Source organism: Anomalospiza imberbis, chromosome 1, assembly GCF_031753505.1.
Source record: "Anomalospiza imberbis isolate Cuckoo-Finch-1a 21T00152 chromosome 1, ASM3175350v1, whole genome shotgun sequence".
NCBI classification, from domain to species: Eukaryota; Metazoa; Chordata; class Aves; order Passeriformes; family Viduidae; genus Anomalospiza; species Anomalospiza imberbis.
Window position 1 is genome coordinate 29,086,427 of NC_089681.1, and position 17,679 is coordinate 29,104,105.

Here is a 17,679-nt window from a genome sequence, read left to right on the forward strand (position 1 = left end):
AGTAGTTAGTGTTGAGTGGTGAAGAAATAGATATGGTCCTGGAGTCTAATGCTTGCTATCAGTGAACACTAGCTGCTGTCTAGAATAGATAGTCTAGATGGTCCATACTTTCTAATTTTCTTGTTGCTATTACTCTGCTGTACATAAATACATAAATACATAAATTTTGGTGCAGTTATTCCTACCTGGGATTTCTTTGGCAGTCACATGTACATGCTGTACAGTGTACATGCTCTTTGAAAGCCCTGACTTCTCCACACACCAACTGTGCAGATGGCTTGCTCAACCACAGAAAGCTGGCAACCATAGTGATGCTTTAACATGGATGTGTAGGTAGTGTCAGGCACCTTTGGCTCATGCCTGATAGGTTCTACTCTGCCCAGAAGTTTCAGTGGCGTTTCCTTACTGTCCATTTATCTACTCAAATCTTGTTGTTTTGTAGTGTCTGTTCTCATATCCATCATTTTTAACACATCTTTAGTTCTTACCTCTTCAGCAAAAGTTTAACTCATGGGATGAGGAGATGAGGTTCTAAGAGGTTGTATTTGACTCCTTTGGAAGAAATTGTTTTGGACCTTTGAAAAGTTTGAAGATTTGTTTAAAAAGCAAGAAGAAAGGTGGATGTTTGATTTAAAGTATTTCTTCTTCTGTGTTAGTTAGGTTTGGAGATTATCTGGTGGTGATACTTCACAGTTCAAAATGTCCAGTTGAAATTTCAAGTGCTAAGGAAACAACAGAAACCTCTCATCTGTAATTGTGAGGGTTTTTTTCTAAAAAAAGCAACCCATCTGAAAAATCTGAAAGACCTAGAGGTAAACCATGTGTCACCCAAAACAAGTTTATATGGTATAGACTGTGTACAAGATGGTGATGCTTACCACACAATGTATTTTTAATGTGGTGGGGTTTATTTCAGTCTTTAATCTAGCACTCTCTTTCCTAAAACAGGACTCAGGTCTTCTTTAGCTCTTCAACACATTGCCAGTGTGTTGTCAGAACATCAGCTTGTTTCTTGAGTCATCATGGCATAAAATTGATGAAGGCAGTTTCTTGACACTGGAATAGCCTCGGGGGCTTCACTTTGTGTCTCTCGTGTGTAATTCATAGGAACTGTGGGTTGCTATAAGGTACATCATTCACATCTCTGGCTGAGACATTTTCATTCTGAAACTCCATCACATCTCAGCATTAGGGTATATCCTGAACTGTGGCTTGATAAACATGCAAGGAGCTTGATGTAAATGAATGCTGAAGTTCCTAGATATGCTCACATCAAAAAGGCAATTGATAGGAGGTGATGTCATAACAATTAAAGGAATGATGAGCTTGAAGCTTCTGCTCTCCATGTCTGGTAGCTTGAAAACAACAGAACCGTTGCAGAAGTAACTAAATCAAATCTGCTACAGGGTACTGTTTGTCTCCTGAATAACGTAACTAGATTTCTCTGCTCCCTGCCCTGGAATGTGACTGAAGCCCAGACATGAGGACAATGTATGGAGTAGGGAGAAAATGAGGAAGGGTATAGCTGATAAAAGAAGAGCCATAACTGATAGAAGATATATTGAAATATCTAGAATGTTCTTTTTTTGTTCTAGAATGTGCTTTTTTAAATCTGGTCACAGAGTGCAAGGAAATTTGCAGATCATGGGGATAGGATGATACATCAGTTGTGGGAATGCCCCTATTGCATCTTCCTTTGACACAGTCCGTGCTGGCTGCTGAGTACTGCAAGTGGTCTGTAGAGTCCCACACATAAAGTAAGAGAGTTTGTGTGTTATTGGTATTTGTACCATGCACCCTACTGTTCTACCTGCAAACTATCTGGAACTGCTGCTATCTCAATAATGATCTTTGCCAAGAAAATGAAAACCAAGAAAGGAAAAGCATTAAAATCTGGCCTGTAATTAGCCTGGCTGTAAAGATAAATGTCAGTTGTGTATGTTACTATATTTAGAAGGAAACATTTTCATCACCTGTTCAAAACAAAAAAGTTCATTAGCACCAAATAATTCCAACTTTATTAGTTGTAAGCAAGTGATAAAGAGAACAGCAGTGGGGTTCTACTGTTCCTTACAGGTGACTGAGCTATCCCTGTGAGTCAAATCATAGATTTCAACAGGAACAGGAAAATAACAGTGTTCTTGTAGACGATGTTGATACAACCATGTTAACAACACTTGGAGCAGCTTTGCTCATGATGGAAGTACTCTTATTGACAAGAGATGAACACAGACTTGTAGGGTGGTCAGGGAAATGGAAAGAGAATCCATCTGAGTGGTGTACCCGGATGCTCTCTGTGAATGTGTGCATAGACAAAATAGCTTTGAATTAGCTATCACAGGTACTGTAGTCCATGTAGCCCTGCAGAACTGGCCCAAGGACAGGAGATTAAGGGAAGTCGGGACTGGAGACAGCAAGATGAGCTCTGTGCCTTCCCTGTTCTGAAGCAGGTTTCTGGTGGATGGAGAAGGACAGAAATACAGCCAGTTGTGAGGTGGACTATAGTGTGTGTCTCCTGAATGCCTGCAATAGCAAAGAAACCCCTGGAAGGTAGTTTACGCTCCTGTGACCATTTGGCTTGTGCATGCCATAGAAACAATGGCTTAATGGTTCCACTCTTTGGGATATACAATCTCACTTTGGCAGGAAGTAGAGGATCCTCTCAGAGGTGTTTCTTGCCTGGAGTCTCCAGATCTCTCTCAGCAGTACTGGCAGCTTTGGCCAGCATTGTCCACAGTAGGTGGCTTTTTATTTACAATTCTCTTTGATTCTTGCTTGAAAAAAAAAAAATTCCAAATAATTGGAAAGCACAGAAAGAATGACATGTAAATATTAACAATAAACAGAAACTGACCCTTCTGTCATTTTTGAGACTGGCTTGATTTCAGGAAAGTGTTCACATTAGTAACAGAACAACTTGCCTGTGCCCTTTGATTTGGTGAGATGAGGACGTGCAGGTTTTATCAAGTGTTTCATCAATGTATACTTTATTAGAAAAAAATTATACTTTAATGCACGGCAGAAAAAAAGTTAAATATTATTTTCAACTTGACTTACAGCTACTGTTAAGAGACAAGTTGTGCTAGGCAAATTACCCAGGTATGTGCATTAGGACTGTATATATGCAGTAACACTATAAAACATATTTCAGGAATATTAGACATTCCAACAGTGTAGGAATCACGCTGTTTGCAATAGCTAAGGGGGGAAGAAGGAAAAGCACAATATTTTTGATCTTGCATTTTCTCTTACTTTGGGAAAGACAAAGTTCCTGTAGCATCTGCTGTAAGCATATCTTCAGCTAATAATTCTTCTCAAAAATTAAGGAAGATTTATGGACTTCTTGTTTTGTTTCTTTTCCATCTTTTTTCATGTTCAGCATGGTAATTTGTATTGCATTGAGCAAGTGGTCCAGCCCTTTTCCCTGAGGAAATCATCAGAAGTGTGAAGTTTTCTTTCTGTAAACAGTACCCTGTCAGAGTGATCTCATTTTTCAGTGGGGGTGTACCTGTGAACAAACTAGAACAGTAGCATAAGGCACAGGCAGGAAAGGGATGGAACATGAATATTTTGGATAAATTTGGAATAACTGGTCTGTTGCTTCAGGGCACTATTGAGGTTTGGTTTGCAGACAGAATTATTTGTTGCATCAGCAAGTGGCCTTTAAAGTAGAAAAAATGGAACAGAAAATCTTCCCTAAAAATCCTCAAGATTTGTGGGTTACCATAAGGGATAGCCTCTCTCTGCAGGGTTCTGTTATTCCTTTCTTAATTTGATTTTTGCTTTGCACTTATAATCTATCAGGAGATTACCCTTTATTTGATTGCTCTGTTTTGAAGCAGACAATTTCTGTGTCATACTTCTATTTCAGCTTCAGTCATTGCCCCAAGGGCTCTTGACCAGATAAGTTTTCCTGATAGATTGCAGCTGTTTAAAAAATAAAAATTATTCATAGGATCGATCTTTTCAATATATAGAATAAATTGTTCCTGTAAACTGCAACTTATCTTCCAGTGTGGAATTTGGCTTGCCTCACTGTTCCTGTTTATACAGAGCATTTAAAACTGGAGATCATATCACTAGCCAATAATGAGAGCAGTGTTTTACCACCCATCCTCTCCCTTCCTACTCCCAGCACACTGTTTCCCATATTTTGTAAATCAGACAGCAAGATCTAGGAGTTCAATCCTGTTTTCATATGGATAAGTTTGAAATTTCAGTTATCTTTAAGGAAGACAGATAAGCTGCTCAAAAAGCATTAATAAAAAGGTTTCTATAAAAAAGGCGTTTTCCATCTATTATGCAAAACTTAAGCAAACTTTTCTGGGGAACCTTAGGGGGCAAAGCAGCTATTCCTGCCACTGGACTGCAGAGGGGGCAGCAGAAGCAGAGCCTGTCGATGGGATCTGTTTACATCAGAAAACACAGTAAATCCTTTTCATTGCTGGTGCAGCTCTGCCAGCACTCATGGAGAAGCCTGGTGTGGTGATAGCCTCCATGGCAGCCTGGGTATCATCACTGGATTGTACCTCCACAGGGAGGAGAGGGCACTGGGAAAGGTGCTCCAGGTGCTCCTGGAGACACACCTAGCTTGGAAGCCATCTAGCTTGAGGAGGTGGCTGAAGCAGCAGAGGGAGAGACAAGGGAGAGCCCTGTTGTGTGGGAGAGTACATCAGCCAACCTTAGGAACCAAATACTGCAATTTCTTGGATATCTACATCTACAAAATGGTTGTAAAAATTAATGGATTTTCTTCTGTCAAGTTTTAGTGGTTTTAGTGAAAATGGAGACGATAGAGAAATAGGTGTTTGTAAAAACAGATCCCTTCTTTGTGGAGCAGTGCTAGATGCAAGTTCAAATAAAACACTTTGAGAAACCTGCCTGTGTTACCACTTTCTCTTCAGTTTTGTTAAACTCTATTTTCTACTCCAGGGTAATGAGAGCCACTTTGTGAATGTCTCCCATCTCTTAGGACTGATATGCAGGGCTTTTTATTGTCTTTAAGCCATTACAGTCAAAATAGAAAGTCAATGTCTTAGTTACTGAGGACTCTATCAGGTGCACTCAGGCTCTAACACACCAGCCAGACTTCCAAAGGCCCTTTGAATAACTGAATCACAAAATCTGTTAGCTTGGCCAGGAGGAGGTGGAGAACTTTGAGGTCGTCTTTGATGCATTTTTCTTTTTTTCCTTGAGAAGTTCAGGTATATATGTTTTTAAGAAGAAAAGTTCCTATATTTGTATTTTCATTTGAATTAATTCTAGTCACTGTCAGAAGGAAAAAAAAATTGCTTGTGTGTAACAAGGGCAGCAAAAACAAAGGCCCTTAATTCTGCATCTGAATTAAAATAAAGTTAGAGTGGAAAATGTTAATTTTATGTTTAACCACAATGAACAAAGGCAGAAATCCCTAACTTCTAATTAATGCATTATTATTGTATCTCTCTTTTAAATATCAAACACCAGTTCTCTTTTTAAATGTGTAAATGGTAACACTCTCAATGTTCTGAGATACATCATTCTAGTACTCTGCTGATTTAATGTAATATTTGGAAATATTTTCCTTTGCATTTTGCTTTATTATGAAAGTTATGGCTTTTACTAAAGAATGCTGAGGACCTTGGACTGTTTGTATGGATCATTCTCTCTGTAATTTTTGGTTTTGTTTTTGGCAAGTGAGTAATTTTTAATCTCCATAATCAGCAACCAAACACAAGAGCAAGAAGTAAGATAATTTATCTGTACTCTCAGTATTTTGAATTCTTACATGATAAACAAGTATTATGGTAAATGCAAAGTATTGTATGGACTAAGATTTGGAACACTTGCATAGCCTCGGACTTGTCTTGGACACTCTTTTTCTCATCTCTTGGAGCTTAAACCCAGCCTTTCCTTGTAGAGTGCTTTGACTGGGAAAACTGTGATGGTTGGTTAAGAGTGATAAATTATTATCAAAAAAGCAATAAATTCATCAGCAAAATCAAGGAAAGTATTGATCAAGAGTAAGTGTAGTAACCAAGCCTGATTGACCTTGACTGTTAAAGAAAAGGACACTTTTAATTGCCAGTCTGGCTAGATCAGTGTATTGCAGGGATCCATGAAACCACTCTCCCTGCTCAGAAAGCAGGGAAACATGAAACATTGAGACCTCGGGTGGTGGTAAAAGGGCTACCTCCAAGGACCTGTAACTTCTACTGCTGATATCTCGGCTGATTCATTGTAATTTGGCTATTTCATGTGTTTAGATTTAAAAACCCTTGGAAGGAAAGGATCCAAAACTGCTTGGTTCTCAAATGCAGACTGGGCTGACACAAATGCATCCATCCAGAAGTTGGGAGATGGAATGTAGAGACTGGGATGTAAGTTTAGAGAAAAGAATAAATCTTCACAGTTGATGTAGTAGATGATCTTACAACTGATTTAAATTTCATTACACCTAATAACAGTAACATCAGGGCTTATGATTTCAGTCCACAGAAAATTGCCTTAGCAATGGTGAGATAAATGTTTTAGGAGCAATTGATGCATAACAAACAAGTTATTCTCTCCTCTGAGTCCAAATAGTGTTGAACAGCTGTGTGCAGGTTCAGCTTTCCAGCAGAGAAAGCTGGAAAATACTAGGGAAGTCTTAAGGCATCAACTCACATGTGTGATGCTGACTAAATGCAGATGGCTTCAGTGGTTGCTGTCTTCAGTGTTATGCCTTGCCTGTATCTCAAAGGCTGCTGCTGCTGCTGCAGTACTGGCTGAGTGATATATGAAATATGTGTGTTTACATTTATGAGCCAAACTGTAAAAATGGAGCAGAGTCACATAAGCCAACACTTGTAGCTGCTAAAATTCTTGTGGCTGGGAAGTATGAGTGAAGTGTTCTTGCTTGCTGGATGCAGTAGAGGAGCAGTAAATAGTAAAAATTACTGTCATTCAAAATGGGCATAGAGAATGTCCAAAGTTCATTTTATTTGGTCTGTTATCCTGTTAAATTGGGTCTGGAGGAAGAAAAAAAGTTTCCAGTAGCTGCAAGAGTGTGGTTTAGCATGGCTAGAAATTACAAGGATTCTCGTGACTATTCCTATTCTTTGCCTGCTTGTGAAAACTTTCACCTTAAGCACAGATGCCAGTGCTGACAATTTTGAGACATTGTTAAATTATTTGGAGCAAGGGCTAGATTTTCAGAACAGCAGTGCTTATCATTGTAGAGGGGAGAAAAAAATCAAAATAACTAGAAGAAGTTAGTTATAAACTGCTTGGGGAAACTTTGTGATTAGCTTCGGGTCTAGACTCTGACATATTGACACCAACTTGGCAGACACTTGCAACAACTGCTGTAGTGAGATTTTGCAATTCTGGAGAGGCCTGGATGGGAACATGTTAGTTCTGTTGCCACACAGACAGAAGAGCCTTGTTGGAAGGCTGATTGCAAACACTAGGGATCGGTTTCTCCATCTTATCAGGAACTTTTGCTCATTTTGTCCTCGTATGTTGCAGAAATGCAGATAGTAATGGGTCATTCACAGCTGGGTAGTCACAGGGATAGTTGGTGTAGTCTGGCAGGAATGGGCTACAGAGCAAGTGAAGCCTTCTCAGAAACTAGATTTTAGGTAACTAGTAACTATCAGAAACTGGGATATTAGGTAACTGGAAAATCATCTGGCAGTGTTGAGAAAGTGTAGCATCTCCATGTCAGCTGCGAGGAAGGGTCTTATGAGCCCCAAGGAATTTGGCATTCTGAGCGAAACACTCCTCTGCAGGCACGAGGAGCTAATGGGTGACAGATTAAGAATTCAACTGATTATAGCAGCCATCCGAGACCTTTCCAATACTTGATGATGACCATATGGCTGCTGTGCTCTTTGCAGAAGCCTTGGCTGGAGGAAAGAAGGGTTTCTACAGATATAATCAGAATGCAGCAGGAACCATCATCAGTGTTTCAGTTCCAGGCACTGATGTGTTGCAAAAGACCCTTGTGAGAGTTAAGCTGTTGTGCAGCATGGGAAAGTGTTCATCAGCATCTGTGTGGGTCCTTGCATCAGCCAGAAAGCAGCTGTGAACCATTTCATGGGCAAGTTCAAGATTTTCTCACTAAAATATCAAGAGCCTTTGACTGTAGTATAGTTTCCAGTTAATGAACCTTCCACCTGATGTGTGAGATAGGATTCCAGAAAAGGGAGTGCACCCAGCACATCCCGTTCCTCTTCGTGACTCACTGACCAACAGTTGATGGGAAACAGCAGGTAGCTGACCACTTCTTATCTTGGGCTTTAAATTAGACTCAACCTGATCTGTTCAGGAGAGCTCCTGACAAGGCACAGAGGTATCTCCAGAGACCCAGAAAGCAGAATACGGTGCGGGGGAAGTGTCCTTTTGTAAGAACTAAATTAACTTGATCTCTAGGAATTGAGAAGGTGATTTTGGATGATCAGTCATATGTTTGAAAGGAAACGTTTTCAAAAAATTATCTGTTTTGATTCCACCCACAAGGCGGAAATCCCACAAGGATTTCCAGCCCACGAGGGTGGAAAGCAAAAGTCTGCTAAACATAGTGGGTTTGGTAGTTTTATTTTGGTGCATTGACTCTTCAGAAATTTTGCATTTTGAGAGAGTTACTCTTGGGTAGAAAAGATAGAATATCATTTTTACAGACCAAAAAATATTTCCTTCATTGCCTAAAAAAATCCCCATGACTCCTTGAACAATGGATCACTGAATCCTGGTTCCTGGTGGCATTCGCCATTGTCCAAATCTTCTCTTCCTTTCCCTGGAAAGCTGGCTACTCTCCTTTCCCTTATTACCCCTTCTCCATGTCTTCTCCTGTGACTTTCACAGGTCCCCAGCAAGACCTGGCTGAGGCAGCAATGGGCCCCTGTGCCATCATGCTGGTTCAGGCACCCATCACACCTGCAAAACAACCTCCTCTCCCTCTTTCCCTCTCCCTTTCTCTACCCTATCCTCCTACCCCTCCTGTACCATTTTTATGCCAGTTTCCTAATTACTTAAAATATTTGTTTTTTAATCTGACTGGGAAAAATTTAGGATCAATCTTTTGGAGACTGTGTGGGAATGTTAATAGTGTTAAGAGAAGCAATGAACTCACATCCCTTTGTTCCAGTTCACAGTTTTTCTTTACCCTAGAGACTAATGTATGTTGTTAATGTTGCTGGTAATCTCACCCAATTTTGCATCTCTGTCGTCATCCAATAAAACCACTTTAAGAACACACTTAGCTCTAAGAATGTGAATAGGTAAAAATTCTGAAAAATAAAAAAGGAACAAATTCAAAGTTATAGAGAGTCACAGTAATCCTGAAAATTTTATACAAAGATGTATTCGCTTTTCCCACTTCTTTTCCTATTTACACTGAGTTAGTTTGCTTATAGAAGCCTCTTGGTATGCTCAGGTTGCCAGAAGACCAATGCTTGGAGAACTCTGTGCAGCGGCTTGTTTTTGTTACTGTGCTGTGCTGGCTTAGGATTTGGGCTGGTATTTAAAAAAAAAAAAATGACACTAAAAAAAGTTAAACATTTGTTGATGTGTTTCCTGCCTCCCACTCACTGTGTTTCAGGAAATCTTTGGAAGAACTGGACATGGATAAAGTAACAGCAGCCATGGTACTCACCAGTTTGTCCACTAGCCCTTTGGTCCGCAGCCCTCCTGTCCGACCCAATGGTAAGCCTTTGGAGCCAGGGGCTGCGGGAAGGGGTGCCAGGGCCCTTTATCGGGGGGCTTGTTTCCAGGAACTGTGGCCATGGTGGAGAACAAATGGTGAGTGGCTGTCTTCTGATATGTTGGGGATCATACTGAGCTTTGCTCCAACCTAGTCAAAGTCTTTGGTGCAGCACTGGCAGAAATGAAAAGAAACATTTTCTTTAACTGTAGAGCAGCTCTAGTTTATGAAATGGGAGATGCCCATTCCATAAATGGGATATGAGCACTTCAAAAAGTCTCTTGACATCACTGAAACACTTAATTTTTCAAAGACTTTGTTTGCACTTGCACACATACAGTCCTAGAATATTGTAGAATGGTTAGGATTGGGAAAGACCTCTAAGATCACCAAGTCCAACTATCAACCTGGCACCACCACCATGTTCACCTCTAAACCATGGCCTGAGTGCCATATCCAGGAAACATGATAGCAGTTGTTCTTGTCATCCACTCCATGGAAATGAGATCAGATTTTAGCCAAAGCCACAATAAGGCAAAGCACTCCAGATCATGGCCCTTGGCTGAGAGGCCGTGCAGTAGCAATCTGCACAGCAAGCAGTCTGCTTCTCTCTGCACCTCCAGTTCCTGTGCTGTGTGTAACTCTCTGCTGGTCTTCCATTAAATCCACAATCGGTTTAAAGACTATTTCATTCATGGTATAGCAGAAGACACACAAATAAAAACACATATAAAAAGTTTCAGGTAATGAAGAGATCAGTTATGAAATACAATTGATCTGTGCAAGATTGACTAGAGTTAGAATAAATTTTTAGGCATGTTTTATTTTAAGGAATTATTTAAATTAGGACACCCTTGTTAGGGTACCTCAGCATTGTTTGTATGACTGACTTTTCTTACTCACTTATAACTGCTAAAAAAACCACTAGATGCTCTCCTACTGTCAGTAATTGGAAGACTGAGAAATACTTGCTTTTCTTCATGGAAACAGGCATGATCCACTTTATGATGTTCTTAAAGGAATTCATAGCAAATGTCAATGCTGTGGTTTTTCCATTTATTTTCAGGAAATGTTAGTTTTATCCATTTAGTTGGAATTCTGGCCATGAATACTCATGGCCTTTGTTCATGTTCTTTCCAGTGTTGAAAGCCAGAAGTGTTTATTGGAGTACCACTGCTCTGAGGAACCCTGGGAAACCTTAGGCAGTGACATCCCTGGTGACTGTCACACCTCAGGACAGGATGTTGCTAGCCCCTGGGAAAGGCCAGCAGAAGGGTAAAAGCACACCTGCTCTCCAGCTGCTCAGCTCACAGACAAAAACCACAGCTGAAGATGGATCTGTGCTCGGTGTGGCCAAGGAATACACATGTCCCCTGCTGCATCCCTGTCCCAGGGAGCTGCTCTGCTGTGAGTGAAGCAGTATCTGCCACCTTAGACAGTCTGAGCAAGTGACACTTGTCAGGAGTAGCAGTGCACATTAGCTGCAGCTGTCAAATGGAAAGAACTTCCAAACAAGCTCTTTTGAATTGCTAATAGGCAAATGGTGGCTGTTTAACTGCCTTTGATATTTCTCAGCATAGCCTGAGTGCTCTTTGATATTTCTTTATATAGCTTGTCTGCTTGTTTCCCAAAATACGGGAAGACTAGCCTGAAAATGTAATTCATATGTTTTCAATAATCACAGACAAGATTTTGAAGCTGGTTTTGGGCACCTTCTCCCTGAATATCTTAGTTTTGCCTTAGTCAAGGCTTACTAAAGACTTGAATAGAAGTATAAAGACTTGATAACTTAAAGCTTATTTGGTGTTGCAAGGCTAGGCTCTGATCCTAGTAATACAAGCAACAAATGTATTAGAGATTAGTTTTTTCTACATACTTTTCCAAAAAGGGCAATAAGTAGCAGTATAATTAAAGGACCATTTGTTAGAACAAATGGAATTTTGCCTAAAAGTAAAAGTAAAAGTAAAAAAAATAACATTAGCGTTAATATTAAAGTCAGATCCATGCTGGAATTCCTGGGAATGATCATCCATGTAAACTGGATCAGAGTTTGGCCCTTGTTTCTCTGCAGTTGAATAATATTTGGTCTGGTTCTCTTTCACGCAACTCCAGCAATGTGAAAAGAGCCCCAAAATAAGAGTAAGTTGCATTTATTTATATATTGAACTTCTTTACATTGACAGATTTGTTAGTATGAATGAGAACCAGTTTTTGGTTTTTTCCTGTTGTCAACCTCATTCAGTCTTTTCCATGCTACTTAAAAAATGTTCTTGATTTACATCTCTTTTTCAGCAAGGTGAGGAGAAGCTGTACACACTGAGATTACAAATAACACCATAACAGTTTCAGAAAGTAGTAACTGAAAGAGTGTTCCTTTGTTTTTCTGAAGACATGGAAATTTTAAGCTATGCTAAGGTCACAAGTTAATACCAGATGTAATTTTTGGCTTTGGCATAAGACTGAAGTACCAAATATTTAAAAGAAACAAAACCCACCTTCATTACAGTCACATGAAGATTGTAATCATGAGACAAAACATGACATTTTCATATGTTAACTTCAGAACTACCATAATGTGTATGTTTGTCCTTTTCCAAAGAGGAATTGGGCAGGGTGGAGGGAGAGAATCAAATCCATTTATGCTGTGTGGTCCTGATCAGTAAATCAGTACTACTGTTGCAGCTGCCTACTCAAGGGGGCACTAAGTTCTGTTTTTTTGAGCAGCTGATGTTAGTCAATAAGGATTTTGTCCAAAACCAACTGAATTAGGAGGAAAAAAACCCAAAAAATCACTGGTTTGGGGGTAAGCTTTTGATAGCTCACTTTCTTGCCATTATCATTAGTTAAATTTATCTGTAAGAAATTCAGAAGGAAAGAAGGAGTGACTTCTGCAGATCTTTTAAAGACAGGCACTGGCTTGAATGGACTTGTCTCACACTTAAATACTGTTTAATGAACAGATAAGATGTTATTTGCTTGACAGCTCCAAAGTCAGGTGTTGCACAATATTCAGGCACCTACAGTGTCTTTGGGAAAAGCTTCCAGTGCCTGAGTTAGGGAGAAGCCGCACCTAAACCTTTCCTGCGCATTTGCCCAAGCCCTGTGAGAACCTGAGGGCCCTACAGAGCCGCCTGTGGCTGCACCCTGGATGTGCTCGGGCCATGCCTCCACTGAGCTGATGGCCTGCATACTCCTCTGCTGCCAGAAGCCCTTTAGGGACTGGCAAGAGTGACATGCCGGTGTCTAAAGCCTGAGGACTTCTGCATGTGAAGCATGGCTCAAGCTGTGCCTCAGACTGCACAGCAGTGCTGTTACTCCCACCCATGGTGCTGCAGAGTGTAAGCTGTTAGTTCAAGTGTCTTCTTAGCAGGTAATGGATGTGGAACTGTGGCACTGAGGAGGCAGTTCCTCCAGCGCGTAGGTGTGGAGGTGATCCAGTGTCTGTGTGTTCCACTTCTGAAACAAGATCCTGTGCACCTGTATATCCCAAGGGATACATACCACCTCATGGAGAGATTCAGATTAGGCAGAGGCGGGTGTATTGAGAGATTGTAAGAACACAGAGTGTAACTATGGTTTCCTTTGGTGTTTTAGTACTGGGAAGATGGTCATGTTTTTGTGGATCTGCTCAGTGTTTTGGGGCTCAGAGTGTGTGTCCCCTTCCCAGGGGATCTCCTGTTGGCCATCCTGTTGGTTTGGAGCTTGCTTTGGTGCCGCTCCAGAGTCATGTGTTCCTGTTGAAAGTTGAGGATGTATTTAGAATCATAGAATAGTTTGGGTTTGCAGGGACCTTTAAGGGTCAATTTAAATGTTTTCCTTAAATCATGCATGCAATATATGACTGTTTATTGCTGTTTATGCTTCAGAACAGGTTATCTTTTCAAATGCAACATTTCTCTTTAGAAAAATACTTTGCTGCTTTTGCTTGTTTGTTTTAAATTAAGTAAAAATCAAGTGTGGAATATGTAATGTGTGTGCAGTGGGTTAGATATAGTTGTCCTCTCTTACATCCAATGCTTTCACATTTCTTTACTGAATGTGCAGTTAATTACCCACATGGCATCTAACCTTAGAAAAAAGAGCTCCTTAGCCCTCTCACAATGATACTGTTGTAATAATAGTGTTTGTTGTTCTTGACAGAATCCCTGAATGGATCTTGGAAAGAAGGAGGATTTGTGCCTTCTAGTACCAGCAGCAGTGGATACTGGAGCTGGAACGCTCCCAGTGACCAGTCCAACCCATCCACCCCATCTCCACCTCTGTCAGCTGATAGCTTCAAAGCTTTTCGGACACCTTCCCAGCCAGATGATGGTATTGATGAAGGTGAAACAAGCAACCTTCTCTTCGATGAACCCATTCCTAGGAAGAGAAAGGTTAGCCTCATGTTCAATTCCATACCTATGGGTAGATAGGATGTTGGTAGGCTTATTTTGTTGTGAGAAAGGGACAGGTCACCCAAATGTTTCTGCTCGTGTATCCTTCCTTGGTATCCATTTAACATAGGGACTTCGCCTAGTCACTGTGTCTCATTCAGCGTGGTCACCTCCTGCGCACACATGCTGCCATCAGCACCACATATTTCCTGCCAGATGGTGAGGTGCTATAAAGCCTCCTGCTCAGAAAACACTAGAGGGATTTCCAGAAGGTGTTGCCTCTGGCCATTCAAGGGTTTTCTGTCCTACTTTGACAAATTCTCTGTGTGCAGGATGCAACAGGCAGCCTTTACATGTCATCACACAAACTGACTATGGCCTTAATACTCCTTGTTCCCCGAAAGTGCTGTTTATCTGACAGCATGTCAGATACCTTAATACTGTGAAGGTTTCTCTGCACAAACATATGGAGTGAAAATGGAGAGAGAGAGCTCAAACCCGATGGCTTTTGATACAGTATTAGCATTAGCCAAATTTATCCTGAGTTGGAGTGCAAAAGCAGGCTAAATAAAACATGACATAAAAAAAAAAAAAAAAAGGTCCAAAACTAACCCAAAAAAGCACTGTTGCTAGCCAGCAAGCTTCTCTGGAAGAAAAAGAAAACAAAGAGATGGCAGTAGTCCAAGTTGCGTTCCCTTCCAACACAACAGGACAGATTTTACATAGCAAGATGTAAAAGGACTTTTTTGTAAGTAGAAAAAACAGAGAATTTATTCCCTTAGTGAATTTGTTTCTGGCTCAGTCTGAGACAGTTAATTGCTTCATCACCAGCAGGAAGTAGTTTTAATGATTGTTTAAATCCTCTTGCTCCAGAAGCTGCTTATTTGCTGACCCATGCAGTTGTTCCCTTGTTCATGGGAAAGGGGTGAAAATGTTTGTGCATCTTGCTGAGAAGGAAAAAAGTATTTTGGAGGACACCTTTGTTATAATAAATTAGAAGTTGGAGCTGAGCGTTGCACTGAACAGAGAGACAATTTGGGGGCGTGTGGGACAGGAGGAGTAGGAGTGCAGAAGTGTCCTGGTTTGCCTTTTACTTCCCAGTTAACCTTCATCTTATTAGCACCACTCTTACTGCTCAGCTGTGATGAGACAGATGGGTTTGCAGCTGCCATCTTTATTGTTTTCTGAGTTGTTTTCAAATATTTCTATTTATGTACCCACTATAGGTCTATTACACTATCTGCTCTGGTTCACAGGGATTTTGCTTTGTATGGCAAATGTTTTCTCTAAATAAACAGTAACATTCCATGTCAAACTTGCTTTTATAAATTAACTTCTTTCCTGCAGTTTTTTTTCTGTATTCTGGCTCCAGCATGGTGCTTGATCTGAGTACAAGTTAGCATCTTTAGAAGCTGAAACAAAAATGTTCAGGTTATTCATTCTTCGGGGCTGCAAAAGTCAGAAGGAGTAAACCTGGAAATAGAGTGATTGGTAACCTTACTATTTGCTTAAAAGTTTCCTCTAAGGTAGTTATTCCTCACCAAACCATTTATGTTCTATTATTTTCTTAAATAAAACATTAAACCTGAATAGGTAATTTTGGAAAGGAAATGGAAGAAATCTAAGCATGTTCTTTATTTCTACTGAGTGAGCTTTCACTTGATTATGTTAAAAGTGCATGGGTTTTTGCAAACTCCTACCAGTGACAATAAATCCAAAACCACAGTGAAGCTAGCAGAGTGATTTTACCATCAAACTGGGGATGGATGTTAAACCATTCTGTGCTCATAAAGATGCATATGATGTTTATGATGTCATATTGGAATTCTTAGGATGTCAGTTAGAAACATGGCCTTCATCTTGTTGACATAGTTGGTGGTTGGTTGTGTGGTTTTGAGCTGATAATAGTATTTAGTATTATATTATGGAATTAAGAAAAGTATGAATCAGAATTGCTAGATAATTTGAGAAAACAAAGAGTTCTGTATCTATTTGACTGATAGTTGTGTTATCAAATAAAAAGTAGGCAATTTATGTGCAATTTATTCCTAACAGAAGTTTTTCATACAACCAGTATGATCATGTACTTCAAATCTCAAAGCCCTAAGCATTCATACTTTAAAACAGGAGATATTAGACTGCAAGGAGCTATGAGAACATGCTGCTACAATCCGCTTGTATTTTAAAAAGCCCATTCGCTGAGATTCTTTTTTAAGTTATATTCTAATCATCATTTTCTAGCAAATGCTAAAACCATCTACTGGCATGCAGTTCCAAAGGGTCCAAATTGAAGAAAGCACCAAGTCAGCTTTTATTCAAGGCACAATGAAATGTACTTAAATGAAATGTACTTAACCCTAAGGATGTGCTTGTACCCTCTCCTTTTTTTTTAAATTGAGTTTTATATTAATATATTAATTTAATCTTATATGTAACTAAAATTATAGAACAAAAATACATTATTTTGCTCTTCCTCATATTAATATAATGTGTTCTGTAATAATAGAGAAAATTATCTTTAAGAATTACAAGCTATTTAGAATTCTTTTTTTATTTAAACTGTATAAAATCAGTTTCATTTTGGGGTAAAATTAGCTTTTAAATATCTCTAGAGTTTGTAACATCTGTGTTGTTTTAAGACTGCTTTTCTCCAGAGTCTTCAAAATGTTGAAGATTGGCCTTGTAATAGCCTTGTTGGCTGTGCTCTAGATCAGTGATAACTCCATGGGGATCAATGAAGTTATATTAAAGAATATAAAAAGAGCATTTAAATGAAATTATACCTGTATTTTTAAATATTGAACACAGACTGATAACTTCTCATTCTCTTGTCTGAGTAAGGTCCACAGCAGCTTCTGAGTGAAACAAAAGCAGGTTGTGCCAGCTCATGGCCAATATGGACATAACAGAAGCTATGTTTTTCTGGCACAATATTTTTTGTGCTGCAAATATCATGAACAGAAACATTCATAAGAGCTTGCTTTGGAAAGACCTTAATTTAAGAAGATGCCTTGGATGAAGTAAGAAGTCCTCATCAGGACTTCTGAAAGAAGTGTAGGAAGGTTTTATATCATATACCTCCTTTAGTGGAGGAACTGAAACTTAAAAATGGAAGAGTGTTGCCAATGAACAGAGAGAGGTAAAGTTTGTCACAAGCTGCTCCTGCAGCTTTTCACTGGATTCTCTTGAATTCAGTAGGGTGACACATTTGACAAGAGACTATTAGATCATTACAAATTTGGAGTCAAAGGCTCTGAGTCTTCACAGTCTTCTTTGTAACTGTTTATCTGGTAGTGTGGGGTTTTTTCTGCCTTCATAGAATTACAGTCACAGAAATTTTCAGCCCTTAACCCAGCACTGCCAAATCCAGCACTAAACCATGACCCCAGGCAGCACATCTACAAGTCCTTTAAATATTTCCAGGGTTGGTGACTCAGCCATTTCCCTGGGCAACCTGCTCCAATGCTTGACAACCCCTTCAGGGAAGAAATTTTTCCTAATATCTTTACAACTTCCAATTTTCAGAACTCCATGAAGGTGATGTTCAAATGCCTGTGGAAGAACTGTGGGAAGGTACTGAGCACAGCTGCAGGGATTCAGAAACACATACGGACCATTCATCTTGGGTAAGAGAGCAGTCTT

The 17,679-nt window shown here is 39.8% G+C and overlaps 1 protein-coding gene across 1 annotated transcript in view; it reads left to right on the plus strand.

Moving 5' to 3' along the window:
* The window catches only part of ZNF704 (zinc finger protein 704), a 92,942-nt gene that overhangs the window by 53,263 nt on the left and 22,000 nt on the right, over positions 1-17,679 (plus strand). The window contains exons 3-5 of the mRNA XM_068186123.1: positions 9,563-9,666; positions 13,805-14,037; positions 17,563-17,663. Of these exons, the coding sequence (XP_068042224.1) occupies positions 9,563-9,666; positions 13,805-14,037; positions 17,563-17,663 (438 nt within the window). The remainder of the gene's footprint in view (positions 1-9,562; positions 9,667-13,804; positions 14,038-17,562; positions 17,664-17,679) is intronic.